This window comes from Falco cherrug, chromosome 4, assembly GCF_023634085.1.
Source record: "Falco cherrug isolate bFalChe1 chromosome 4, bFalChe1.pri, whole genome shotgun sequence".
Taxonomy (NCBI): Eukaryota; Metazoa; Chordata; class Aves; order Falconiformes; family Falconidae; genus Falco; species Falco cherrug.
This window is the reverse complement of record NC_073700.1, coordinates 61133677-61160360: the sequence shown is the minus strand read 5'-3', so window position 1 is coordinate 61160360 and position 26684 is coordinate 61133677. Positions and strand designations below refer to the sequence as shown.

Sequence of the window (26684 nt, the reverse complement as noted above, 5' to 3'; positions counted from 1 at the left end):
TGTTCACAGCAAAATCTCTTTAGTAGCTACCCTTCAGCCAAGCAAAGAAAACACAAAAGTGGGCAATGTGGCAGGAGCTTTAACCACCCACATGAAATTCTTCCAGGAATGAAGCACTGCATTTAAAATAGACTTACAGAGGATACCATGTATAGATTTCTTATTGACAGTTTGAATAGGGGATGTCATAGAAAAGAATATATTGTGGCACAGAGTACAAAGTGCCTATTAGCCATCATTTCCTTCCAAATGCTTGGGTGCAGTAAACTCGTATAATGAAACTAGCTAATGAATTGTTCCAGGCATGTGTTTTGACTTTGGTCATTTGCTTACCGTTTCAACATATGAAACAGATTTTTTTACGTGATCATAGGTTTAGCTTAGTGGATCATTCACAAACAGTTTATCAGAATTTCTGGACATGAAATATAATTCATCACATAATATCTCTTCCCTTTCCTGTGTTATGACTTGTAAGACCCAAGAGGTATGCACGTTTCCAGTCCCAACACTTAGAGTACTGATGAATATTTCTATTCTTTCTCCTTTTCTTTAACTTATTTGATAACAAAATTTTATTCTCACTAATACTTAAACACATAGACACATGAAAATAAACTCCATCAAAATCTCATCACCATTTTCTTCTAGCTTTTCAAAACAGAGATAAGGCTGTCTAGTTTCTGTGATAATTGAAAAAAGAAAGTAATTGTTAACTATAGAATTTCTTTGCCCTTATTTGAAAAATACAGTGGCGTAATTTAATGCTGTTTTATTATTACTGGATGAACATGTTCTTATATAGTCTGGCAGCATATAGAAATTAAGAAAATGACCATGTGACATTTCTATGAATAGGCTTTACCATATCAATAACAGTCTGAAAGATTATATCCAGGTTTGGTTCAGTACAACATTCCTGTGTTTAGTTTTTAAAATAACATTCTTTTAATACAGGAGAGCACTGCAAAGCTAGTAAATTTCTTGAATGAGAATGCATTACCTGAAAATACACCTAAAGACCTTATACCTGAAGAATCTACTAAGACAGAAACCAAGAAATCTGAAGACACTGACTCTTCTTCCTCAGAAGAGATAAATGCTGGTGTGGAAAATGTAAAAAGTGAGACTTTTTCAAGGGAACTGACAGCTGCAAAGAACAGTGAATCTGACTCCAAAGACCCAAGCGAGGCTCACTACGGGATTAAGAATGCTCTAATGCAGGATGGAAACTCCTATGAAGAGCCTCAGAAAAATATGGGACAAGGCTTACAACTTGAAGTGAAGTCTTCCGAGCAGAAAGAATACGGCTATATTGTGACAGTGAAAGAGTAAGTATAGCAGCCAATTTGAATGGTGTTTTTAACTTGAGAAAAGATAAAGTCATTGCACCTTATGAAATATGAATGTACAAGAGGAAAATGCCACAGGCCTGATTTTTAATACATCTGAAACTATTTGGAACCTGTTCAGTACTTTGATGAAAATACACGAAAACAGTTCAATTTTCTCACAGTTGCCTTTCCTCCAGTGCAGAAGATACTTAGTTTGTAGGTCTTTTATGTAGATGTCTCTCTGTCTTCTCATGTTCCAGTGACCTTCCGATATGTCAGTAAGTGTGCTTATGGTTAGAATGTGGGCTTTAAATATTTGACTTGAAAGTAGCCTAAATATCAATGCCTGAGTCATTCTTTAAAAAAATGACACACTGAAAAAGCACAATATTTTCTCTGTGGTTTCATTTTGATCTGAAAATAACACATAGAGGAATCCAAACATCACATATGCAGCTAGTTTAGCAAGAAAGACCTAATGATTTCAGGTCATGTCACTAATGAATTTCACATTTAATACCATATTTTCAAAAGACAGCTTTTTTCCCCTAGTGAAACACAGTTTATTACAGGAACATTTGGGAGTTTAGAACAATGTGGGCAGTTTTACATACTTTCCCCCACTGCAAGAATGAGAACAATTTGGTTAGGAATCCAAACCATTCTTCTGTGATAAATTAGGGATTTCTAAAATGGGCTTACAAATCTCTGCCCAGCACTATAGAGAAACTGAAACTTTTGTAGCACGGATTGATTTTTTTTACTATCTCAAACTTATTAATGGGATCGAAGGCAATAGAATTGTGGAGGATTCTTTTTTTTATCACACTGTGTTGCTTTGAAATGCATGTGGCTGCATTTCAGAGACAGCTTCTTTTTTGCCTTCTCCCAGGGGCCACACTTGAGAAAGATGTGATCATGAAGAAAGGATGCCATTTGGGGGGAAGAGATTTTATACAGTGCATGGAGGGACAGAGAGTGAAAGCTGAGGCTCAGCAGCCTGCAAACACTAGAGAAAGACAGAGACTTCCCAAAAAGTAGGGGACAAGCACCCACTCCTCAGAGATTATGGAAGGAATATATTTCATAAGGACTCAGAGGTTACCCTGCAGAAAACAAAAGTTACTTAGTTACTGGAATGAGAAGCTGAAGGAAAAGGGCTGACTTTATGAGGACATAGCAGGAATAAGAGTTAACAGATCCTTGCATTGCTATCGTGTCCCATCCTAAGTTTTATTTTTACCATTTTAGTGTTACATTTTATTCATTTTCTAAAGAAACCCAGCTCTATAGTTTAGAAAAGACCTTTTGGGAGCTTGGGGGTACTTGCTTTAAGGCAAGTCCCAAATGATTTGAGGTCCTCGTACTTCTGTTAACTTGTCTGTGTATCAATAACAATTAATGTTATTGATATATATAAATATATTGTTAATTAACAATAATGTTAATCATTATTTAATGAATGAGTGCTTTGGATTTGATTAACCAGTTTTAAACTACTTTTGCAATTACACTTTTCATTTGTTTTCCTGTAACGTTCATTTTTGTCGACTGGTTCTTTTAACAGGCTCACTACTCTCAACCAGGAGAAAGCCAGTTATTACAGAGTATCTTACAGTTTTTTTTCTAGATCATACCATAGTCCTTCAAGTAGGTTACATTTCTGTTCATTTTTTTGCCAAGGAACACTCAGGAGTCTCCTCTGTTTTTGAAACCAGTCTACCAAAAACTGGTGGGATAACCTAGCTCAGCCACACCTCTTGGCTTCTTCCTATGAATGCTAGGTGAAACTATAGAAGCTGTTTTTTCCCCAGCTCAGTGCTACTTCCCCAGACTTTTTCAAACATCAGTTTGGAAGGCACCTTTATATCCAACAGTATCTTAATGACGCTATCTCCCTTGACCATCCAGTATTATTTGGCCCATAAATTCTCTAAAAGCTTAGAGCTTTCACAGCTCTGTGTAATGGGAGACATTCTGGCTTTCAGTCTTCAAAGCACATAGATTCTTCACTGTGTCGTCTTACCCAGTTTTCTTCCTAGCTAGTCCTCCACTGATGGGTTTTCCAGGAATTATGCCTATTATTAATAATTCAATGAAACTTGCTGAAGAAGATAATTTGTCCAAAGGTTCTTGGTCCTAGAGGACTCCACATACACAAATATTATTTAGCATAGATTTTTTCATCTTCTTTATCATTTTCAATACCAGAAAGACAAAAAGTACTTTTCTTATATACAAGATTATCACAATTTTAGTAACTTTTGGACAAAATGTTTTTACATAAACATTGGAATGTTGTTAAAAATGCTCAGAAACAATGAGAAAAAATCTGCAATTAGTTAGATGAAACTACTTCAAATGGTTTAAATTAAAAAATATAGTTTTATCAAAAAAATTTTAGTTTTTAATAGTAACCAGCTCATTACAGAAAGCACGTACTGTCAGTATTCAGAAAAGTTAACTGACAACTTCTCACTTAGCACTTCGAGTGCAGCTAGATGTCATCTTCTCCAAAGTCACCACAGAGAAAAAGAGAATAAGCTTTCATGGGGTTTTTTTCGGTTCCTCATCTAGAATGAGTTAATTATTAAAGAGAATTAGCTGATTGAGTTGAACTAAAGAAAAATTCCTTTTGTATCATGATTATGTTGCATTTGATCTTCAGTAAACAGATATTTGTCTCAAGGTTCTTAGCCAGTGACTTATAACTGTTCAGTGATTTGGCCCTCCTCAGCATTTCAACTCCAAAATATACTGGTTTGGTTTTTGTTGTTGTTAAACTTGTTTGTTTTGAATAGGTCTATCTGAAATGTGAGAGTAAAATGAAACCCCTGTATTTCACAAAACAAAATTTGTATATTCTGGAATTCTATAGGAATAACAAAACCTGTTCAGGAAATTCCACATGCTAAAAATGGACTTGTCCACTCTGCAGGAGCGGTGAAATACTTTCTACAGCAGCTGAGGGATCTGTAACATACTAGTATGTCCCACAACCTTTTCTTTAGTACATAAAGTGGCCTTAGAGAGCAATTGCATCAGTGTAGCTGAGTTTCAGTAAGGACTTGTTTTCATGAATTTTGCGCAATTGTATTTTTTCTTGGGGGAAGAAGCATAGACAAAGGAATATTTGTTAACTATCGCTGCACAGAAGGTAAATATTAATGTCCTTTTAAGGAACATATCTTTAGTAAACTTCGTGTATCATTATGGGTTTGTACTGAAGATCTTACTGGCTGTTTGCAGTAAATAAATAGTATTGATAAATGGTTTAGGTATATGCTACATATTGATATATAACTGTACATGCACGATATTTTCATACAGTGAAGGGGCTGGAATTATTCCTAGTCATATCTTTAATCCATGATAGTCTAAAATCACTCCTGTTTGAGAGGTGGTTGTAGTCTCTAATTACTCATGAAATTGATTTCCCAACTGATCTTTGATATTTTACACTTAGACTCGATGATCTTGTAGATCTTTTCCAACCTAAATGATTCTGTGATTTTGTGTTTAAATATTTATTCTTTTCTAAAGTTCTCAATTTGAAATAGGGAGAAAGCTGAAGCTAAAGGTAGGCATGAAATAAACCTTCCTAAGACCTTGAGCATCACACAGATTCATAAGTGAGGTATCTTTCTTGCAGCAATTATCACATTGAAGATTACAAACCAAAAATTATGATCTTGGTGTTTTTTTTCAATCCACCCTTAACTTGTGCACACAAAATGAAATGCCAAAATATAATATGAGAACCACTTATTTATTTTCCAGTACTACATCTTTGTATGGTTTTCTTCTTCCTCCATAAAGCAAAAGGTCATAGTTTCAATCCATCAGTTTTCATTGGCCATGAGCTTTTTGAGCAGTGAAGCTTCATTTCTACAGCTGAAACAGTGGTCTTTTGGTGAGAAAGGGAAGTAGTCCAACATATTTGTACACTGGGGATAATAGCTGGAGTTCTTTTCACCTTCTGATCTGAAAATGGAACTGAAAAGAATGTACCCAGTGGTAAAGTTGACAGATGTCAGGGGTGATCCATTCAATATTAGATTCTCAGGCTTCCATGGCTTTGCAAGTGTGATCCAAGGAGATATTAGGACTGCTTCAGTGAACTCCTAAGATGCCAGCTTTTAATTGTGCCACAAAGCAAAGATAAACATTTCCGTGTAATACTTGAAGAAAAGATTTGTGATAGTTTAAAGACTTGTCAAAATGGCAGTCCGATTGTCAATGGCAAGAACAATAGGTCACTCCTGCTGTGTTTGTTGAGTGACCTTTCAGATGGTTGGAGCAGTGCAATCCATACCAATCCATAATATCCATCAGCACTAAGCTTCGGAATGAATTGACAGTTTCAGTGTAGAAAATTGTCCAGCAAATCCTCCACTGTGCTGCTTCAGCACTTTATTATGCTGAGAAACCAATCAAATTGGGTGATTTGCTTTGTTTACTCTTTTCTCCTTCAAAAAATTGGTATTCTACCACTGTAGGATTTGTGTCAAAGAGGTTTCTTTCGTTCTCAGTGTAACTGCTTTGAACTGTTTCTACTAATTTTAGCTCTGAAATTCTAAAGTAATCTTACAAAACAGTTAACTACAAGATGTTTGGGGTTTTTTTTGTATGCTACTTTGGCCATAGTTATAAAATACCCCTCCATTATAGCGAGGGTACAGCAGTGTGAATTCCCAAATCAGAGAAGTCTTTGACTTTGGACAAAAGAATTCTTCCTATTTTCTTAAATTCTAGCTCTTCATGTACAGAAAACTTTTCCTGAGGGTTGGAAAAAAATGCCAACGCTCCCATTTGTCTAGCAGGATATGCTCAAAGCCGAGGACCAAGATCCCACAATAAAAACATTTAAACAATGTCTAGCCTCTCGTGAGGAAACCCAAAGCCTGACTTTCCAGAACATGTAGTTCTTACCACCTCCAGTAAAACTAAATGCAAGCTGCTGCATGCTCAGCAGTTTAAATAGTCAAGCTGGTGTGCGATTTCTTATATGAGATTGAGAAGACTTAAATGTGTTCAGAAAAATCCCAGTTTGAGAGTAGAAAGTTCATCTCTTTTCACTGCTTATCGCAGTCTTTCAAGCTTCAAAGTCAAGTCATGCTTTTCTGAAGTCCTTGGACGCCCAATGCAGAGAAACCTGTCCTGTTTTGTGATTTTTCAGAATGCATGTGCTTGAAGTTCTTCCTATAAATCCAAGATCACAGACAGCTCATGGCAGCTCTGTTAGCTTGTGAGCCAACATCTGGCATTGTTGTATTAGTCAATTCCTGGGTATCTCATGTTTTGTCATATGTTAACTCTCAATTCAAGACTGTCTATGTAAAACTCTTTAGGCTGTAAATCTGTTCACAACGTTAACTTTATCGGCTCGTACATGCATTTCTGTGCATTTAATTTGAGGTAGCTGGTATTCTGATCAGATGCTGTGGAGAAGCTGAAAATGGATCTTGTGTTCATAATATAAAATTGCTATTGAATATGATTAAGCTGACCCGTTCAACGTGCTGAAGGGTTAGGTTAATTCCAGATGCTTGATATTTTTTCTCCACCTTTACAAAGGTGATAAATGATGCTGCTTTGCGTATAATGATTACTTTCCACAGTAGGGTGTTCAAGTTAGGACCCTGAAGCTGGGTTGTACAGAACTCTTGGTTTATTCCCCAAATTTTCTGTTTTCCTAGACAAGTCATTAAAGAATTGCATTTTTATGATCTTCATCATTTTCCCCTACCAGGTTAAAATATTTAGTGCATTTTAATTACATTAAAAAATGAAATTAAAAATAAACAGGAGAAAATGTATCACAACATCTACAGCAATGAAACAGGGCTGATAGGTTTTATTGTTCTTTCCTTGGAAAGAACCTGGAAGGTCTTGATGTTTCTTAGAAGCTGAGCTTTTCTATTCCATGAGGCTTTTCAGCTCTTTTTTAAGAAATAATAACAAAATATTCTTGTCCATTAATAGACATATACAAACAGAAAAGCTGATTGGACCTTCTCTCCATATCTCAGTGTACTCTTTGAAGTTGTTATTCTACCTGCAAGTGCAGTTTATCAAGGGAAAAAGATTCGTGCGTATTCTTCACTTACCTTCTACAACTAGCTTTAAAAATTATAAGAAATTATAAACTTATATAAAACAGAAAAGCTTTTGTTACTAAGGTCTGTTATATCAGTGAGGGATAGCATTGCTTATATTAAGAAATTAAAGGTAAAATTTTTATCTGCATTTTGTCACTTTCTCTAGCAGTCTTTACCCTTGTATAAATAAGTTCCATAAATGTCCATCACTGGTTTTAAAGCCAAAAGTTTAGCTTCTGATAACATACTTTGACCCCCTACCTAAATAATAAAGATGGAAAATACTTGCCTATGAATTTATCCAGTAGAGACAATTATGTCATTTTGTCTCAGCACCATAACTGGTAGAGAGACATAAATCTAGAATCTTCCTTGGCTAACTCTTCACATGTAATATTTATACTCCCTAGAGTTTTCTAGACATAAAATAATCTTCCTTTCTTTAATCCTCCAGTTTCCTTGTGATACTTAGAAAGTGACAGAGATCATATCCCCCACATTACTGCTTCACTGCCTTAATTCTGATATTGTATATTCCCATAGGAAAATGATAATTCCTCCTTCTTATTCATGCACAAGAAAATAACAGGAAAACAGTAGTTACAGTAGCTTTGCCATAGAGAACAATAAATACTGGCAGGGCTTTTTTTCAGTACAAGAGTTCAGTTTTGAATTTGTCTGTTGTATGTGCAGTGTTAACATGATCATCTGTTCTACTTCTGTTGCCCTTAGCTTTTGTGCTTCCCGATATATTATCCCACAATATGAGTCCCACCTCCTAATGTAGATCACTTTACAAAAGAAGAGCCCTTCCAAGGGTACATCTTTCCCTCCTCTTAGGGCTTCACTTCCCCAGGTGTTTTCCTCTATTTTCTGTTGGGACCAGCTGGGCATTTTTGCCTCTAGAGGAGCATCCAGAACAAAATTTTGAATTGATGTAGCTGGTGACCAGCTGATCATCACAATAGCAACAGTACTGACAAGGAATCACTCTGGTCCCTTGATGAAAGGCAACTGGTAATTGTAAGAACATGCCTGGAGTCCCCAGAAGTGCCACAAGGACTAGCTCACATTTACATCTCTCCACTTAGCTGAACAGATATGGCTGTCAGCCTAGTTTCCTGGAACAGGCATTCCCAGACACTCATTTCTGTCTTTCCATGCCTCTATGTCATGTTAGCATCCTGTGTTCAGGTCTCACACTCCATTTCTTTCAGAAGAGCAGCTGGTGCAAGTACTCCACAACCCCTTTGCGAGCAGGTTCAAGTTACTCTGCTGACTGCAGGCTATAGACCTTTAATCGCTGAGGCTGCACTTTACATCCCCCCAAACCAGGAAAGGGGCTGGTAGCTGTGCTTTGTTTTTGTAAACAGTGATAGTCATTAAAACCCCAAGATGCTGCAATATCTCACAATACCATATGGTCAATACTTTTACTATGTCAGTGTTTTGGGGGTAATTACCATGTAGTTCATTATAAAAGAGTGATGAATCTTAAGCTTTTGAAATGAGAAAGGAGGAGAAAGCCAAAGATTGGGATTCCTGGGAAGGAAGCACACTGGATCATGACACAGTCTATTACCTACCAGTACTTTTTCACCAGTGCTGTTCTGCCCCGTCCTGGGAAGTTCAGGTATTAAAACGTCATAATTTAATTTTCACACCAGAATTTTTTTTTTATTTCCTAACTTGGATAACGTACACAGTGTAAATGCCTGACCACTAAAAATTAGAATGAAGTAATTTTAATCACACTTTAAATAATTTTTATTTCAATCAAATATAATTTCATAAGTAGAAAATCAGTGAGGACTAATTCAGAACACAGAGAATAAATCAGAACAGAGAAAATATTTTAATTTTTATTTCAAGTAGATATTCTGGTTTTCCACTGGCATTTGTTTAAAGAAGGTATGCCACAATCTCAAGACTAGACATATCTACTATAGAAATAAATGTAGAGTTAATTTCTTAATAGTGTGGAGAATGATACAAAAAGTCAGGTTTTAAATCTTTGAAGCTTAGATTTCTTATGGAAATATTTTTTTTCTTTAACTTCTTTTCTTTAACACTAAGTTGTTGGATATTCTTTGTCATTCTTAAATTATACCATTTGCATTATAAATTTTTCTGGGCTTTAAGCTGCCTTGAAGGAAGAAGGAAGATATGAAGGAAGGGAAAGAATGAAAAGTTGGAAGTGGGTATCATCAGTTGTCCTCAATCTCATTTATTACTTCCTTGTATAAAAGAGTAATTTGATACGAAAGAACAATTTTGCATTTTCAAGGCTTTTTTTTCATCAGAGGTTCCGGGTTCACGACAAGAGGACTGCAAGTGCTGTTTCTAACATTCAGTTTAAAACACACGAGCGAGTGCTTTGGTAAGGTCCATTTCAGCCTCAGAAAGGAGGATGTCACAATTGTGGCACTGATTATTGTCACTATTTCTGTGCTTCTGCTTATGACAAAGCATCTGTACGAATTTGTTGCTGTTAACCCAGCTGGAGGTAGTGCATGTTTGAAGTAATGCAAGTACAGGCTGGCACAGTGTCACACTTCCATTATAACTCTGGAGAGCTCTTCCCTCTCGACTTCTCTATCACTCTCATGTTTCCATGATGCCGTTATCTCCTCTGACCTTCATAGCCTGACCACTGCCATTGATTTTTAGGAAGTGTCATTTGTGTTACAGATTGGTCTGGACTTGAATCTGTCTGTATTAAGAGGTTTAAATTCACACTTACTGGTGGTGGGAAAAGAGGGAAAAAAATGACAGAAAGTGGGAATTTGCTGAGCTGTCAAAACAGAAGTAAGCTTAAAAAGGTTTTATGGCTAATAAAGCCTTTGAGAAAACAAGCATAGAAAAATGAAACTGCAGCCCAATGCAATAAAAGTGCTGTGAAGTCAGGCAGCTCTCAAACAATCCGGTGAGCAGCTCTGTGCTCGGAAGCTATTTGGTTGCTTTCATTAATCCATAATAAATGTGAACCATTTACAAAACTGATCATTATTTAACTAAATTTAAGGCACACATGCATTCAAATAAAAATAAATCCATCTAGTGCTGACACACATTCCTCCTCAAAGTCTTTACTGGAGAAGTGTGCTTCAAGGTGTATGAAACTACACTGAAACACGGACAAAAGGCTCAAACTTGGACAGACAAGGCAGGCTGTTGTAACTCCATGGACTTGAAGCATCAGTGCCCAGGACTTTCATTATAGGTTATCGGATGAGTTAATCTCAGGGGCACTTCCAGACAAGAGAAATAAATACAATTTCAGTGTCTAAATGTTTTTTTAGGCTTTGTGGGCTCAGAAAGAATTTAATGGCAACACTATAAATTGCTTTGATGTTAAAATGTTCCCAGTAGTCCTTGCTATTTCACTTACCTCCTTTGTGACCTGGAGAAAACCACTCTAATGTCTCCATTTCTTCTCCATTGTATGGTTAATATGCGCCTTCTGATGAGTAAGAGACATCATTTGTGTCTAGAAAAAGAGAAGTAGGAGCTGAAGAAAACTGGATGCAATAGCTTTGTACTGGTGGTTGCCACCCTGATGAGAATGGAAGAGGCATGTCACTGTGTTGCCATGTCTTCTTTGACATGCCATGTGCTATCTAAGGTGGCAGGATCGCTCACTCCTCCCATGGGCATGCATAGATGACACCATACACCATTTATTCCCTCCTCAGGATGCGACATCTTTCCTCTGGATTGCAGGGCATGTGGCTCAGATGTTGGTAGCTAGCAGCTAAATCAGCCAGGTTTGGTAAGTGACCTTTCAGGTCAGAGAGTAGTGGTGGTGGTGTGCTAGAAAGTGCTATGCAGCCAATTCCCAGAAGACAGGAGTCAGTGGGAAGAGGGGAGTGAAAATCTCTTGAGGAATCTTGGTAAAGCTGTGTCTGTTCTTTATGATGGCATCAGCAGCTCTTCCATATTTCAGTTACTACTGAAATTTGCACACAAAGAGGTTTACAACCTTCTATTTCATACTTCAGTAGCTGAGTTTCCCATTATGTTGCTTGTTAAAATATTTACTAATCTTAGCAGAATAAAAAAGAAAGAAGAATACGAAGAAAAAAGGGAAGAGAAAAACAAAAAAAAAATTAAACTGTGTCCTTAAAATAAAAGCTTTCCTAGTATTGTTTTCAGCTTCCCTGAGGTGGAAAAGTGCTGTGATCACCAACTCCAGGACCACACTCATGATAAGCTACTATTCACATTTTACATCTTGGCTATTTATATCTGAAGGCTACCGAGCCTGGGCCTCCAGGAGGCAGTGCCAGGGACCCTCTCTTCTCCTTTGGGGCAATACCATGCCTGGAAGACCCTCAGGAGTGAAGCAGCTACGGATGAGATACATCATACTCTCCTGGGAGAAAAGCTGCTGTTGCAGCGAAACCACAAGTTGTACCTACCCTTCAAATCAACAGGAGATAAACGGGATGCTCTTCATACTGACTTTAAGGAGAGTGAGTCACAGAGCAAGGGCCAGGGTGTCACTGCGGATTAAGAACTGGTTATGAGATAGGAGAGAAAGATTTGTTATGAACTGATGCTTCTCAGCATGTAGAGAGATTAGTGGTACCCCATGGGCAAATTGTCTCTGTTAGGAAGAACTATGGAGGATTTAGAAAAATTCCAGATGGATTTAAATACATTGAGGGATTAAAGAGCACAATGGTAGATGAAATTCAGCTGCAATAAGTGTGACAGAATAATAGACATTAGCAAAAATAGTCCTTTTTTAAAAAAAGAAAAAAGAAAAGGAAAAGGTATTCTTAGAACTCCTTATAGTCTGGGCTCTGAGGCTGTGGAAAATTTTGAAGAAAAGGTTTGCTGTGTTGATACATGAATCCTGCCCTTGGTATGGTAGCACATATTTCAGAGTTGAAAATTTAAAAGGCATGCAAATCCTGAAGTTGGTGGCCCAGTTCTCTGCCATGTATTTCTAAAACACAAACTAGTCTAATATGTATCACTGAGATCAAGAGTTCAGCAGGGGATTTTTTAAAAAGAATTTTTGTGAGTAATGGCAATATACATAATCACATTAACTGTTTGTAGAATTATACCATAATCTTATTTATTTATTTTCAGAAGGAAGGGGGACTGATTTCTAATCTCTGTCTGTTCTTTGCCTAGGCTGCAGTGCAGTGGGTGCACGTGGAAACAGTGCATGAGAGATTATCATTCCAATCTGGAAACATGAGGTTCATGTGCTTCATGTAAGGATAAAATGGCACCATTCTTCTGTCTGACCACTGGAGCCAGATACTGAATCAGTTGGAATCTGGTCTTCTCATGTATAATATTGTAATTTATTATGGTCTGGTATCCCTAGTACTCCTGGGATAGAATATATGTGGCTTGCTACATTTTGACTGGGCTTTAGGCAACTGCCTGAATACTGGCAATTTCATAACAACCCTCACACCTTTTAAGTTTTTCCTCAGGAAATTGAGGGCAATGTTGAATATTGTTACTGGACAACTTTTTTTAACGTCTGTCTTTCTCGCTTTTCAGCAGCGTGAGCACAGCACTGCCCAAGACAAAAAAATTAAAAGTACCTGTGGTTTCTGTCTGTCACAGCCATGTTTCTCTCAGGGTAGACTCCTCCTTAGGTAGTCCTTACAGAGGTGTATCTCAGCTGACCACTTCTCTCACCCTCCTTCATAACTTTTCCAGAATTATCTTGGACTTCATTTTATTTCTTAGGTCTTATTTTTGGACTCTTCTGTATTTACTGCTGGCTTAAGTAAACCAAAGGTGTTTTAAAATAACCTCCAGTCTTGTGCTGGTGGTTGATGCTGAGAATTGACTCAAGGTGTAGGGTTACTGTGTACTGCTGGGGATGTGCACCCTTCAGCAGTTGCTCTTCTTGCTCCTTCTTGATCCCAGCAGCAGGAAATGGAAATTGCTTTCCCCCTCTTTACCCTTTTCTCTTGACTGCTCTTAGCAGACAAAGCAGCCATAGCTGGTATGCACCAGCCCCTTGCCCATGGTGAGGCAGCTCTCTAGACCTGGTATTCTGGCTCTTCCACTTCTCCTGTCCAAGCAATGCGCTGAGAGTGGAGATATGGTGTGAAAGGAATAAGGCCTGATACTGGCCCATGAAGGTGGGTGGTAAAAAGTGCTGAAGCTACTGTCACCTATTCAAAGAGACCCTCTCTGCTGGGTTAATCTTTTGTATTTGTTAGAACAAATAGTAAGCAGCCAGTCCCTAGCATATTTGTAAGACATTTTAAAGAAGCTCTGAAATACCTCCACACACCTCAGAGTCTCACCGCTCAGCCTGAGCCCTGTGACAAACATACCTGCTCTTTTCCAGGTATGGAGGGAGGCTGGCAGCTTGTGTTGGAGCTGGCCGGGATACCTCTCCCAGCTTCCCGTCAGCAGGCAGTTTGCCTGCAGCCTAGCCAATGTCCATGCTGCTGCCAAATGGTTTTAGCAGCCACAGAAAACTCAACATTAGTCATCTTAAAGGTGGCCTCTTTATTTGACTTTCTGCAGCATTCCTTATGGTATTCCAGACTCACATTTCTGAACTTTGTGGTTTTGGGGTTTTTTAAGTTTAGCTTTTTATCTGTAGTACTAAGGAGACTGTGCTGCATATTAAGAACGTGATGCTGTTATATACTGTTGCCCTGTCAGTGAGAGGAAGCCAATTTGATGTCAATGCACAGAGACATTGTTGAAAAATGGCCAGGTGGATCTTTCTTAAATAATTATTTTAAGCTATGGAATGCATCTTTCTTAAAATTAAGTATTTAAAAAGACGAGAGAAAAAAAATGTATCTAAGATTAGTACTAAAAAGTAAAATCTTCAACATGGAAGAATCTCCTGCATGTGCCTACTAGGTGAATGACGGGTAAAAAAATCTTTGATATAAACACTCAAAATAAATACAGAGGTAGGCAGGACCAAGAAAATTATGTTTGTCAGCTCAAGACTCAGATTAGCTTCTACACTAAAGTACCACCACTAAAAGACACTGATCTTTGATGAACATATCCAGGTGATTGTCAGACTACGTCTTCTGGTAGATTATTCTTGCTAACATGAATGTGTGGGTTAAAGACCCAACTGAGAAAGAAACTTACAGTTCTAACCCAATGCTTTCATCTGCAAGGCATAATCTGCATGTACCTCTCATTGTTTAGTAAAAATTGATTACTGAAATTAAATTCTTCAACAGATTTAGTCAATTCAGCTCCTATTTTCAAGAGCATTGGGTGTCCGTCTTGTTATCCATGTGGTTAATACCTTTTCCCTTTAAGGCATATTTCTAGGTTTAAAGATTATTTCAGAATTTAGAGTGAAAGCCAAACTGCCTCATTTAGGTGCCAAACTTAGAGCTGCTGGACGCTGCACATCTTCCCCAAGGATGACAAGGATGACCCACTTCATTTGACATCGAGCTCCCTGAGAGACAAGTGAAGACATACCCACGCAGGGGAGTTAGGGACCTCCTTTCCTCCATTGATTAGAAGGGACTTTTTGGAGACTCCAGAAGACAGCCCAGACTGCAAGGTATCTCCTTGTTTCACTAAGACATGCCAAACAAGTAGGATATTCTAGGATACAGTGTGTCCAGTGCTTCTCTGCTGAAAGGCACCATGTGTACTGTCCTCTGCTTATTACTGCAGGGGTTAGAAAGTGAAGCAGGAGATGGAAGAGATCTTACCAAAGCTAGTCCAAGACGTGTTGCCTCCCACATCCTAGGAGAGTGCTCTATGTACTGTCCTGAGTGATAGCACGGTTCATCATCCTCTTGATGGCCCAGTAGTTCATCTTCAGGAATAAAAGCAACAGAACATAGAAAACATGCAAGAGTGGCTCTTAATTTGCAGGAGGAAGGAAGACTGCTGGTCCAAAGTTACTTTTTGAGCATCTGTGCGTTTCACATTAGCAAATATTGAAAGTGTTTTTAAAGTAAACAGTCTAAAAAAGGTCTTCTTCCCAAAGGACCTAGGTGGCACGTTCTCAGGTTCTGCCTTCCTCTGGCTGAGATGCAGATTCAGTACTATTCAGGCTGAACACAGGTGTAGCCAAACTTTTGAACCTTCTGCAGGGGAAATAAGTAATAGATAGAGTGGACATGTCACTGTGCTTGAGTTTGGATAACAAAGAAAGCCTGGATGTGAGAGACTGGCATTTACCTCTCCAGAAAATACGCTTTCTGATACTTCTGGGAGGACTGCAGTTAAGCACTCAGGCAACTTTCAGGCTGTAGACAAATGCCTTGCAATTTTAATGCAGTGCTTAGCACTCTTAAAAATGGGCAAACTGGCCTTCATTGCCTTTGGCCCAATTTAAACAAATTTTAGGTGGATTGAACTCTACCTTACTTAAGATTTCACTGAAAATTAGACTGACATTTAGGTTTAAGGAGTGCAATTCCCAATGTCATGCCTATTTCTGTACTGTAGATTATTCTTCATTTTTGCAGAAAATGATTCAATTGAACTAATCTGACAGGGCTGACTGGATGTCCATTATAGTGCTGCATTACAATTGCTAAACAGAGTATTGGAAGGACACTAGGTACAGGCTGGTAAAGACAATACATAATTTGAATGACGGTGCTAAGGGAGTATTTCAGAGTTCAGTAAGTGGGTTTCCGAAGACACTTGGCAACTGGGAGGAGGAAAAGCAAATGAGAGCAACTGCTTACGAGACTGACATAACCTCAGCGTAACATTGAGCTACATGTTGCTCTCCTTGGACTGGGAGCAGGCTTGGCAAAGAGTCGCAATCAAGCCATCTGTATAACTGGATCAGATTTTTCACTGCAAAAATGGATCAATTTATGGGATTGTTTTGACAGGCATGTTGGGAAATACAGAACATATAGTTTTCATAATTGTTTGCTTCTGTTTTTCCTCTTGTTCCCTTTGACATTGCCCACTGGCTTTTATTAGAGTTTAATCTCCATTTAGCTCAGCATGCAGAGCCGGCCATGCTGCCAGTGTCACTCCCTGCAGAACTCCCCCTGTTCCTTCATTTACATCTTTCCTTCTTGTTCTTTAACCAGAAGGGGAAGCTTTGAGCCTTGAATGCATAAATCATTAGGTCCAGGTCAAAAATAGACAGTCCATTATTCAAAGTGGTTGTTCTCACTCATTAGATTTGTAGTTTATCTTGGGAATTTCTTGGAAACGTGGCATCCATTTGTAGCATTGTTTGAATAATTGCAGCATGGAGCTGAGCTGGTCTTGAAATCAGCACTACTCTTTTTTTAGTGGTCTAACTGGCTATTCCTAAGGAACATCTGTTCCATAAGACCCTTGCCTCCTACTCTGTTTGCCCCCAACAGGCATTTAGCAAGGCTACTAAGTGACCAGTGAGGGAGAAGTTACCTTCACCTGGATCTGAGTACACTAAATATGCTCTAAAATCAGACAGATGTGCTCTAAAACCAGTCAGAGCCCCTTTGCTTAAAAAGTTTGAAACAAAAATTTTGGTAGTGGAATGAGGAAAGTTTTTATTATGACTAAAAGATAACACTCGGGTCACATGGTATTCACTACTACAGTTTCTCCATATCCGGTAGGAAGAAATATATCTATATATCTATATCTATCTATCTATCTATAGATATATATATAAAACCTTTAGGGACAGCCAGTAGTGCTGCTTTTTCTATTCTTAGCTCCAGAAGGGAAGCAAGTCAAATAATAACAGTCTTTTATATAACAATACTAGGCATCTGACAAAGAAAGTTGGTATCATTGCCTTCATTTTATGGAGAGTGAAACTGAGGGTCAGGAAGATGTCTTGACCAGGGTAACCTGATAGGCCTCTTCCATATGAAGACATATTCTGTTCCTCATTGGTAATTCATTGAGCAAGAGATACTCTTTCACTTATATATGAAACCATTGAAGGCAGTGGGATCGTATAGGCAGATTAAAAAAATGGCTAGCAAATTCTATACATTTTGTAGCAGTGATTGAAAAGAAAATCACTTAGTGGTATTCTAAGTTGTCCCAACTTTCTGCGACCAGATTTTAGAAATGACTCTTCATAATGGATTTTTCTTGCAAATTGAGTGAGTGAAAAGTGAAATCATTAATAGACGATAGCAGAGGAAGGTTATAATCCAATGTTCTATTTTTTAAATTACCTTTGTAAGTGGATTGTTCCTTAAAATATTTCTGTTTTCAGCTCCTTCACTGAGAGGGATTTACATACTGGAAGGCACAGAATATTATTTTTCACCAGGCAAGCTAATTTTCTTGTATGCAATGTCCAGTACACTTTGTGAAAACGTTTTAACAAACAATTACATAAAGTTGGGTTCCCAAATCCACTCCTGAGGATTTAAATGGATTACACTAATTTCCAGAAGGGCTTAGGAGCTCACATTAAAGTTAAGAGATATTAATTCCTGTATTTTCATTTCAGATTAATCTCTAAATAAAATAGCTTTATAGACTAGATCTGTTTTGGGTTTTTTTTTTAGACAAAATTGATGACTTTATAGGCAGCTGATTGGCTCATGATTATTTCAGCTCAGACAAGTAGATACAGATTGGATTATTTATTTTTACATGGTTAAAATGGGTAGGGAAGTTTTCATGTTGTTAAATCATGGCATCAGAGTCTTGCACTGAGCTGGGGAGCCATTTCATCTGAAAGGATAATGTAGTACTACCATATAACATTGGCTATTTTTAGCAGAGATATAAGCCATATGCTCCAGCAGGTATAACTAGTTTAGTGCAAGAGCTGTGCCCTGAAAAGTGAAATTAAACAAAAGCAGCAGTGAAATATTTTGCAGATGATACTCTGCCAGACTTTAAAACTATATATATATCTACATAAGCCCCAAAGGAAATACAGGTATTTCATTCCCCATTTATTTCTTCATTGTCATTAACCTGTCAAACAAAGTATATTCTACAAATAATATGAGATAGAGATTGGCATCTGAGTGAGACAGAGTTCTGCTTCTGGTTCAGTAGGGCCTGAATCTGTGAAATGAAAAATAATATTTAGGCTAGCACTCACTAGTGAGTGATGAGATGGCATTAGAAGATAAAGCAATAAGTTGGTTATACATGAATTTTCTATACTTTCTGACTCTCTTTTCCTCTTCCAAGTTGTAGAGAACTGGAGATGGAAACCTAAAAAGGACCTAAACCCAATTATTTTTAAACTGTGAGATGCATCACACTTTGTTTTAGCTACAGTTGTGGTATTTTAACACAGGTAGCTTGAAAGAAGATGCAAAAAAAGAAATCTACAGCAAGTGAAATGAGAGCAAAGGTAGGAAACCCAGTGACCACTGTCTCAGGATCTCAGCTGGCAACAGCTATGTCATCTGGAAAAAAGGTGCTGTGCCATCCCACAGTTTCTTCTTCTAACACCAAGATCTGGATCAAAGCTAATCAAAAACCTTCAGGGCAATGAAAAAATGTAGTGATAAAATAAAGAAGGACTGTTAAAGACACTGCAGGAGCCATTAATTTTCTTTGGCATAAGCAGGGTTAGCCAGCCTCAAGAAAATTTGCAAAGCCTAAATAGCACCCATGGGTAGGCATTTTTCTGCTGATGTTTTTTCTAGTACATGCTTTGTATCTTTGAGGCCTATGTAGGCTGTGATTTCTCTTTTAAGGGTTCACCGTTACTGGTGTGCTGCAATGTGTTATCACAGGCTCCTGAAACAGAATGTATATGGGTTGGGTCTGTGTTGTAGCATGGGAACCGAGGGGCCATAGCCCAGTGACTCGCTGTGTGCCGTGCTGCTCTGAGCGCCAGCAAAGCCCATCACAAAGAGACTTCCCTCTCTCCTCCCCCACTATAGGGAACCAAAATGAATGTCTTGGCAGTTCAGACAAAGCAGTGTGAACCTTACCCCCACCCTTAGCTTCCCTCCAAGTCTTTGGCCTTGATAAAATAGTTTCATTGTCAAGATTGTCTGAAGACAATTCATCCTATGATTACAATTTCTGCGTGGAGTATCTCACTATTTGTTCCTTATCTGAACAACTAATTTTTGTCTGTCTTTCCTGGTTTACATAACACTTTAAATTAATTCCATAGTTGTTGAACCCTCACAATCAATAGATGAATCATATTCATAAGAAAAAGCCCGCTCCATAATACAGAAACTTCCCATACAGGACTGAACCCAGCAAGCTGAAAACCAGGCATACTACATGAAAGCTCACAAAGAGCTGTTCCACAAGTACTGTGTGCTTGCAATGGGGACACGTGGGAGGACCACGGGCAGGAGGATAGGTGGTGTTTGCAAGTTGTCTTCTGGCAACAGTCCCTGTGTAAACCTGAAATCAGATGGGTGATGTCAGTGTACGGTGCTGTTGCAAGGCAAGCTACTTTGCTTGACACTGTGCTGGTGGGAGCAGTGTATTCTCTCTGCGTAAACAAAGCTAAAGGCAATCACTGAACAAACCGTACAACACTAAACTAAAGAAAAGCAGAAACAAGGTATGGAGAATGCAAGCTTTTGAATATTCAGCTCCCCTAAAATACACGCATCACAAAACTGCAATGAACAGTAACAGTACGTAACAATGCTACAAAACTGGAAAAAGTGCTTTGGAGAATATCATGATATAAACTAATCATTCTTCATTTAAAACCTCAAATGTGGCAGTGGGATCAATAATAGCACAGGTACCAGAGTACTGGTGCTGCAGCTTTCCTGTGCTGTTATGAATGATCATTTCTTGGTCTAACTGCATCTGAGTTTGTGAATAGCTTGGTATTGGATGAGAGTTACTAAGACTACTCCTGGATGCTCAGGCTTGTAAGAGAATGGTCTTCCAGCACCATTTTCTTTCCCATTTTCTCACCAGCACTCTTGCTGGGGTTTAGCATTTGAATGCTCTGATTATGCCCCATTACTGTTGTTGCATTGACTTGTAGCAGCATACCTTGTTTTTGAAGCTGAGGAATGCTTTTTCAGAGGAGGAGGAGTAAGCAGAGAGTAGGAGGTTGAGCTTTTACAAATGAGACTCCATTGGACACCAATGTATGCAGCAGCCTTTGCCTGCACTGCTGCGTAGACTTGCTATTACACTAAAAGCCCACTTGCTGACACCAATCATTTCCATAAAATTTAAGCCAACATCTTTGGGAGAAAAGATTTAATTAACACATAAGCCCCTGAGTCACTATGACAATCTGCTTTCATAGCAATAGGAATAATCACATTTCTGCCCGTTGTCAGTCCTTGAAATATAGGGGTTTTATGAATAATCTATAGTGCATTTTTTTTCCTTACAGAAACAATCAAATTCTTTTGTTACTTTCACACAAGAATATTTCTGTCAGACATCTAGAAAAACTCCAAATTTATCTGGTGCCTTGAGGGGCTACCTCTGCTTGTGTGACAGGAGGTCTCTTGAGCATTTTGGGTTAGTGGCATGAAGGAAGGCTGAGCAATTCCATCCTAACCGAGATCCACATGAGACATCCCATTATTTAAATAGAGGTGCCCATAGGGCAGTGTATGCAGAAAGCAGCGCAATAAATAAATAAATAAATAAACAAACAGTGCTCATTGCAGACAATAAATAAAATTGCAGCAATGATTACCGTGATATAAAATTAGATTTAAAAACTTTCACTGTGAAGCAGAAGTAATAACCTAGGTACAGAGCTTTGAAAAAAAAAAAAAAATCTTTTTTCCCCTTAATCCAGTTGAAAAGATCATGTCTAATAGTACATAAATTTTTTGACACCTCCTTCTCCTACTTGTTATAAATCTTTGAAGGAAAAAGTACAGAACCTTTTTTCCCCAGGGTTAATCTCATCAAAGTTGTTTCTGATTTGCCATGGCATAAGTTAGATAAGTATCAAGCTTGTAAGGTTTAATTTTATGATCTTTGGGGCTTTAACAATGTTGAGGATTATTTAGAGAGAGAATGTTCTGTTGTTCTCACTGGACACTGTTATATTGTTTCCTTATATTTTTGCTTAATACTTTTGTGTTTGGTTCCACAGTACCAAAGAACAACTAAACAAAGTATAATCTGTTTATTAGGGACAGAATGTTCTTAATGCATCTTGAGAGTCGTAACAGCTCTAATAACCTGAAATTCTTGCAAATACTAATTTTGCATGTAGGTAAGCGCTTTAAAAAATGATAGTGGTTGTCTTCTGTTAGCCTTGATTGCAACCTGTTTTCTAAATTAAAAAATGTAAATGTGGCATTGGCAAAGGTTAAAAAGATTTAAAGCAGGTTCTGTCAGCAGACCATGCACACACCAAACTAAATTCTATGTATCTAATCAGTGTCCTCTGGACTATGTGCCTTGCTCCATTGTTTACTTTCGAATCCATAATAATTTTGTATCCCTTTACTGGGTGAAGATTCATTTTAAAAACTAATGAATTTAAAAGTACGCTTTTCCCTTGTCCATTTGATGCCGAGCCTGCAATTTGACTTTCATTGTTTGTTTCTCCTCCTTGTCTTGTCAATCCTTTTCTCTCTTTCTGTCCTTTTACTTTATTACATTTTTTATTGAGGACTGAGATGAACTGGTTGCTGCATCATGGGCCCATTACACTTCCTAACAATTCCATTTACACCTTATTGTTTGTCTTATTGCTGGAAAATTCAGGTGATTCATCATGCCTGGAGAAGCACCTGATCCCAATTCCCTTGATATCACGATCACTATGTGACAGGAATACAGTTAGTGGTGGCTTTCAGACTCTAAGAGGCCAAGGTGATAACTCTTTTGGGACTTTTAGCCTCTCAAGTATTGATGAGTTCCATTTTCGTAATGTTCTGTTTTCTTGCTCCCTTTCAACAGCCCCCTGAGTGTGGAAAAGGGCTTGGAGTTAATAAAGGAAGTGGCAGATCTCCTGAAGCTGCAGATGAGTGTCTTCGATGATGTCAAGTACGTACCTGGAATTTGCCGCTTTTTATTTTATGGGATATCTCATGGGTTTTGAGTAGTTTGTCTTACAAGGAAATATCTAATTTTTAATGCCAAAATTAACGAGAGTGTGCAAGGCAAAGAATATAGTGATGATCTATATAATGTCCCATATACACAGGAATAAATTATTTTGAGAAAAAAAAGATGATGACTGAAATTTTCCTACCCTTCAGTAGGGAAAAATAGTTTGCTTAAAGTGCTGTAAAAATATTACCAACCTTATTTAGCAGTTTCTAGGTAAGGAAAGTCTTGTGAAGGGTCATTACACCCAGCATTGCTGAAACGGAAAATGATGTCAGAGATGAATAAGAACTTGGGTCCCTGGCATTGAGTCTGGCACGTGGTACACTGGGTCGTGCTGTTTGGTCAGCTACTCATTTAACAAGTCACAGGGAGTTCAGCTATGATGAGGTACTGTTTTTCTTCATATGATTCATACTGATGAATGCTCTTCATATTCATCTCCTGAACTAGGAGGTTACGATTTGCCATATCTGGTAAAAAAAATTAAGTTGGGGATTTTCTGAAATTATTTTGGTAGGAACATTTACTTCACAAAACTTAATTCTTCCTTTATAAAACAGAAAATAAAAATAGTTTGATAGAAAAGTAGTGGAAAAAAAGGGTCAACTGTGGGAGGGTTTTGACAGTTTGCTGTAAAGAAGTCACATCTTGGCACACAGAAAATAGCTGAAGTCTGGGTAGCATCCAGTTCCTGCCTATGTTTCAGAGGGTTTGGGGCTGGTTATTTTGGCCCATGAGTCAGGTTACTGAAGTGCAGCATCTTTCTCTGCCTTGCCTGTGCTGCCGTCAGCTTTTCTTTAACCTTCAGTTCTAGTGAATGCAATTCATCATTTAATACTGTGTTTTAAGCTGTAGTCTGAAAATGTTCCATCTTTAGTGGAAGTATTTATTATTATTTAGAATAAAAAAATCTACCCCTTCCATTACTGTATGTGTAGGGAGAAACAGACTACTGGTGAGAAAATCTTTTTTGGGAAACTGACAGATACCAGTCATATTGGCTTTAGTTTTTTTTAAAATGAAAATATTCCTATATTTTGTTTACTAGAAAATTCTTTGTATTGATGAATGTCTTTTTGGTTGTATTTTACGAAATGCATTTTTTATGAAAACTTGAGTTTTGAAATTTTAAGAAATTTACAATATTACATGGTCTTCCTTGTAAAAAGAATTTGCATCCTTGATTTTGAATACTAGCAGATAAAGTCTGCTGCACACTTAAAGCAGTAATCCCATGGAACAATTTCTCTGCTGGAATCAGCAGGTTGTGCTTCATTAACTGCGTTCATTTACAGTACAAGAGCACTTTCACCTACCTTTCTAATAGTTAGCATAAAGCCTTTTGGTTACTTCTTACCATTTGATAAAACACAACAACGTTGCAATTGGCAGGCTGTAGATTCATTCTGTAATGAAAAGTATCCCTCCAGTGATAAAGCTAACTATGAACAACCTTTTTTTTTAATGTGTGACTTTAGGGAGGCTGGTTATTTTGCATCTATTAATATGCAGTCATATGGCTGTACTGAAAGTACTCATGTGGTCAGTACTTTAAAAGTGTGTTATGAGTTATAGTAACTCCAAACAGGATTGAACATTGTCTAATACAACATTTTTATCAGTCTTTGCCTTTTAAAAAGATGTATAGATCTGTGAAAGGTTAGCCCAAATCTCAAGTTAGTGAAGAATTCATCCAGAATAAATTTTCTTTATTCAAGAAAATGAGATTCTTTCAATCACATTAAACCCATGAAATGCTAAAGAAAGGTAGAGCTGGCCGGTAGATACACCAGTAGTAGAAGCTTTAGAAAGAGGCCTCACCAAGCAAAGAATTAATGGTTTTTACGTTTGTTCTTTTGTCATCACTGCACAATTATCAGCAGAAAGCTATATGAGTTTGAAGGCTCTGGTTAGCTTCTGAATGGCCTCATGGAGAAGAGGTTCAGGAAAAACTTGATGTAATGGTTATTCCTAATCTACTGTTGACATATCAGTGTGAGAGTGAGGCCTCTCAGGAAATATGCTTTTTTACTTGGCCTAAGGCATCTTGGGTAATTGAGATCATTTCACTGGCAACTAAAAGTAGTCTTTTTTCTTAAGAATTCAGGTGGTGTTTTTTTAAAAAAGGGGGAAATTAGATAGAAAAAACTACTCATAAACTGGAGCCCAAGGATTTATATAAGGTGTGGGAATATGACACCCTATTCTACTTCGAACTCTGACCTGAGAATTAGCTTGGTGTAAAATTCTCAATTCTCTCTTTTCCCTCCAAGAATTCTGAGTGGTAAGAAAGTAACAGTGTAGGCCTAAGGGTTTTTTTTTATTATTTTTTGCAAAGATTTCAGAGTAAAGGAATGTTAATGAGACTCACTGGGTTAATTTCACAGTATAGACAAAACCATTGCATTAAATAGGAACAGTGTAAAAACAGAGGAGAGAGGGTGAGTGGTGTGTTCTCCTAAAATTCATAAATTCTCAGTTAAGAGTTTCTTGTCCTTTTCTCTGAAAAAATAATTTTAAAGGGACTGCTTCACAAATATATTGCTACCTTTAGTTAGTTTTGTCTACAAATATATTTTGTTCTTCCCTATATTTTTAGTGTTATTCTTGTACTTTGCCGTTGTGTAAGTGAGCAATTGCTTTTGCTATGGATTCCTACCAATTCGTGACTCCCCTGTTAGTTCTTGATTAGGTGATGCATGGTAGTAATCAGTTTATCTTCTCTCTTTCACAACCCTGCCAACTTTAACAGATAGCCTGCAATTCACAGTGTAGCCTCAGGCTTGGCTCCCAGAGCTTCAGTCCACTTCTACAGTTGGTTTGTTGTCAAGTTTGCATTGACATAAACTTTGCTCACCCTGTGAAGCAGATGAGTGGGAATAGATTTTGGGAATTCGTAATTAGAAATATTTCAACACTGAAGAAAAGATCCAACATGTTAGCTGTCACTTTTGGATACACCCTGAATCTTTATGGAAGTAATAGTTATGCTTAATATGTTTTGTTAATGGTTATGTATCTGTCAAATAAATTCCATTATTTCTTATTACATCATTAGAGACCATTAAAAGGATATTAGCATGCTGATGTAATTATGCAAGCAGACGTAAAATGACTATAGTTATGATTTTATAATCTAATTATGGGTGTCCAATGCCCCTGGTGATTGATTATTGGACTGTTATCATGGATTGAAGTCAGATGTGTGGTAGTGTTAGGAGTGTTTGTATTTATTTTTAAAGAAATAATTTTACCACTCTGCAATCTGCAACATTGGCCGCCTTCATGTAATTACAGTTCTTCACACATTATAGAGTAAAATTGCAAACACAAGATGTTATTAAGAAACATCCAAATATAATAAAAATATGAAAATCTGTAAACTCAGCAGTAACGTCAGTGGAAAGGAGACTCAGAATCCATGGTCAAAACCATTGATTAGAAGATAAATGAGTTATTTGTTTTCTGATGAGAATACAAATGATTTCTGAATTTTTAATGTTCTCATACTTGGGGTATTTACTAAGAACCTTGCTAAGGGAACTTCTCAGGTCTAAGCTTAGCTAAATACCTTTGTATGGAAAGAAAACAGATTATTCTGTTTTCATAGCATTTCAGACTGCATATCCTACCATTCTCAGCCTCCAGTTAAGAGTGAGATTTTCAGCTGAATATTAGATTCTCTGATGGATGCTGCACTAGTGCTGATTTTTTCTCTTCCTTCTTATTTCTTGTGTCTAATTTTTCAATGGAAAATGTGTAGCAGAGCACTCTATATTCATGCTATAAAATAACATTAATCTCTGCTGCTCTTGTTTTGAAGTGTAACAATAATTTCCTATATAAGCATATAATATATACATATATATATATATATAACATTGGGGATGAACAGGATACTCATGCTAAATTTCAAATGCTAATATGAATAGATTTTTTCCAGTTGAAAAAACTGATTCTGGTTGTCTAATATAATGTCCCTCATTGCAAAGCCATAAAATTGAACCAGTATTCCCCTATCATGTATGGTTGCTTGCATCTATATGTTATGTCTAAAGCTAAGTTAAAAGACAAAATCACTGATCTTTCAGAGTCTGAATCTCAAACTTCCAGGCCTCAGGTTGGTTGTTCAGCTTTCACCTGACTGCTCTCCCTACCCACGCTGAGACTAGAGGTGAATTCAGTGTTTTACTTGAATAGTTTATTATACGAAAAACTGAAAATTCAGGATAACTGAAGGTATGTATGGAAATTGTATGGAGGCTGCAGCTGAAAAATGCCTTTCCAAATTTGTAGTAGC

At 37.5% G+C, this 26684-nt stretch overlaps 1 protein-coding gene across 1 annotated transcript in view; it reads left to right on the top strand.

Annotated features, from left to right (window-relative positions):
* PTPRN2 (protein tyrosine phosphatase receptor type N2) overlaps positions 1-26684 on the top strand; it is a 663576-nt gene that overhangs the window by 263428 nt on the left and 373464 nt on the right. The window contains exons 9-10 of the mRNA XM_055709440.1: positions 958-1331; positions 22232-22318. Coding sequence (XP_055565415.1) covers positions 958-1331; positions 22232-22318 — 461 coding nt within the window. The remainder of the gene's footprint in view (positions 1-957; positions 1332-22231; positions 22319-26684) is intronic.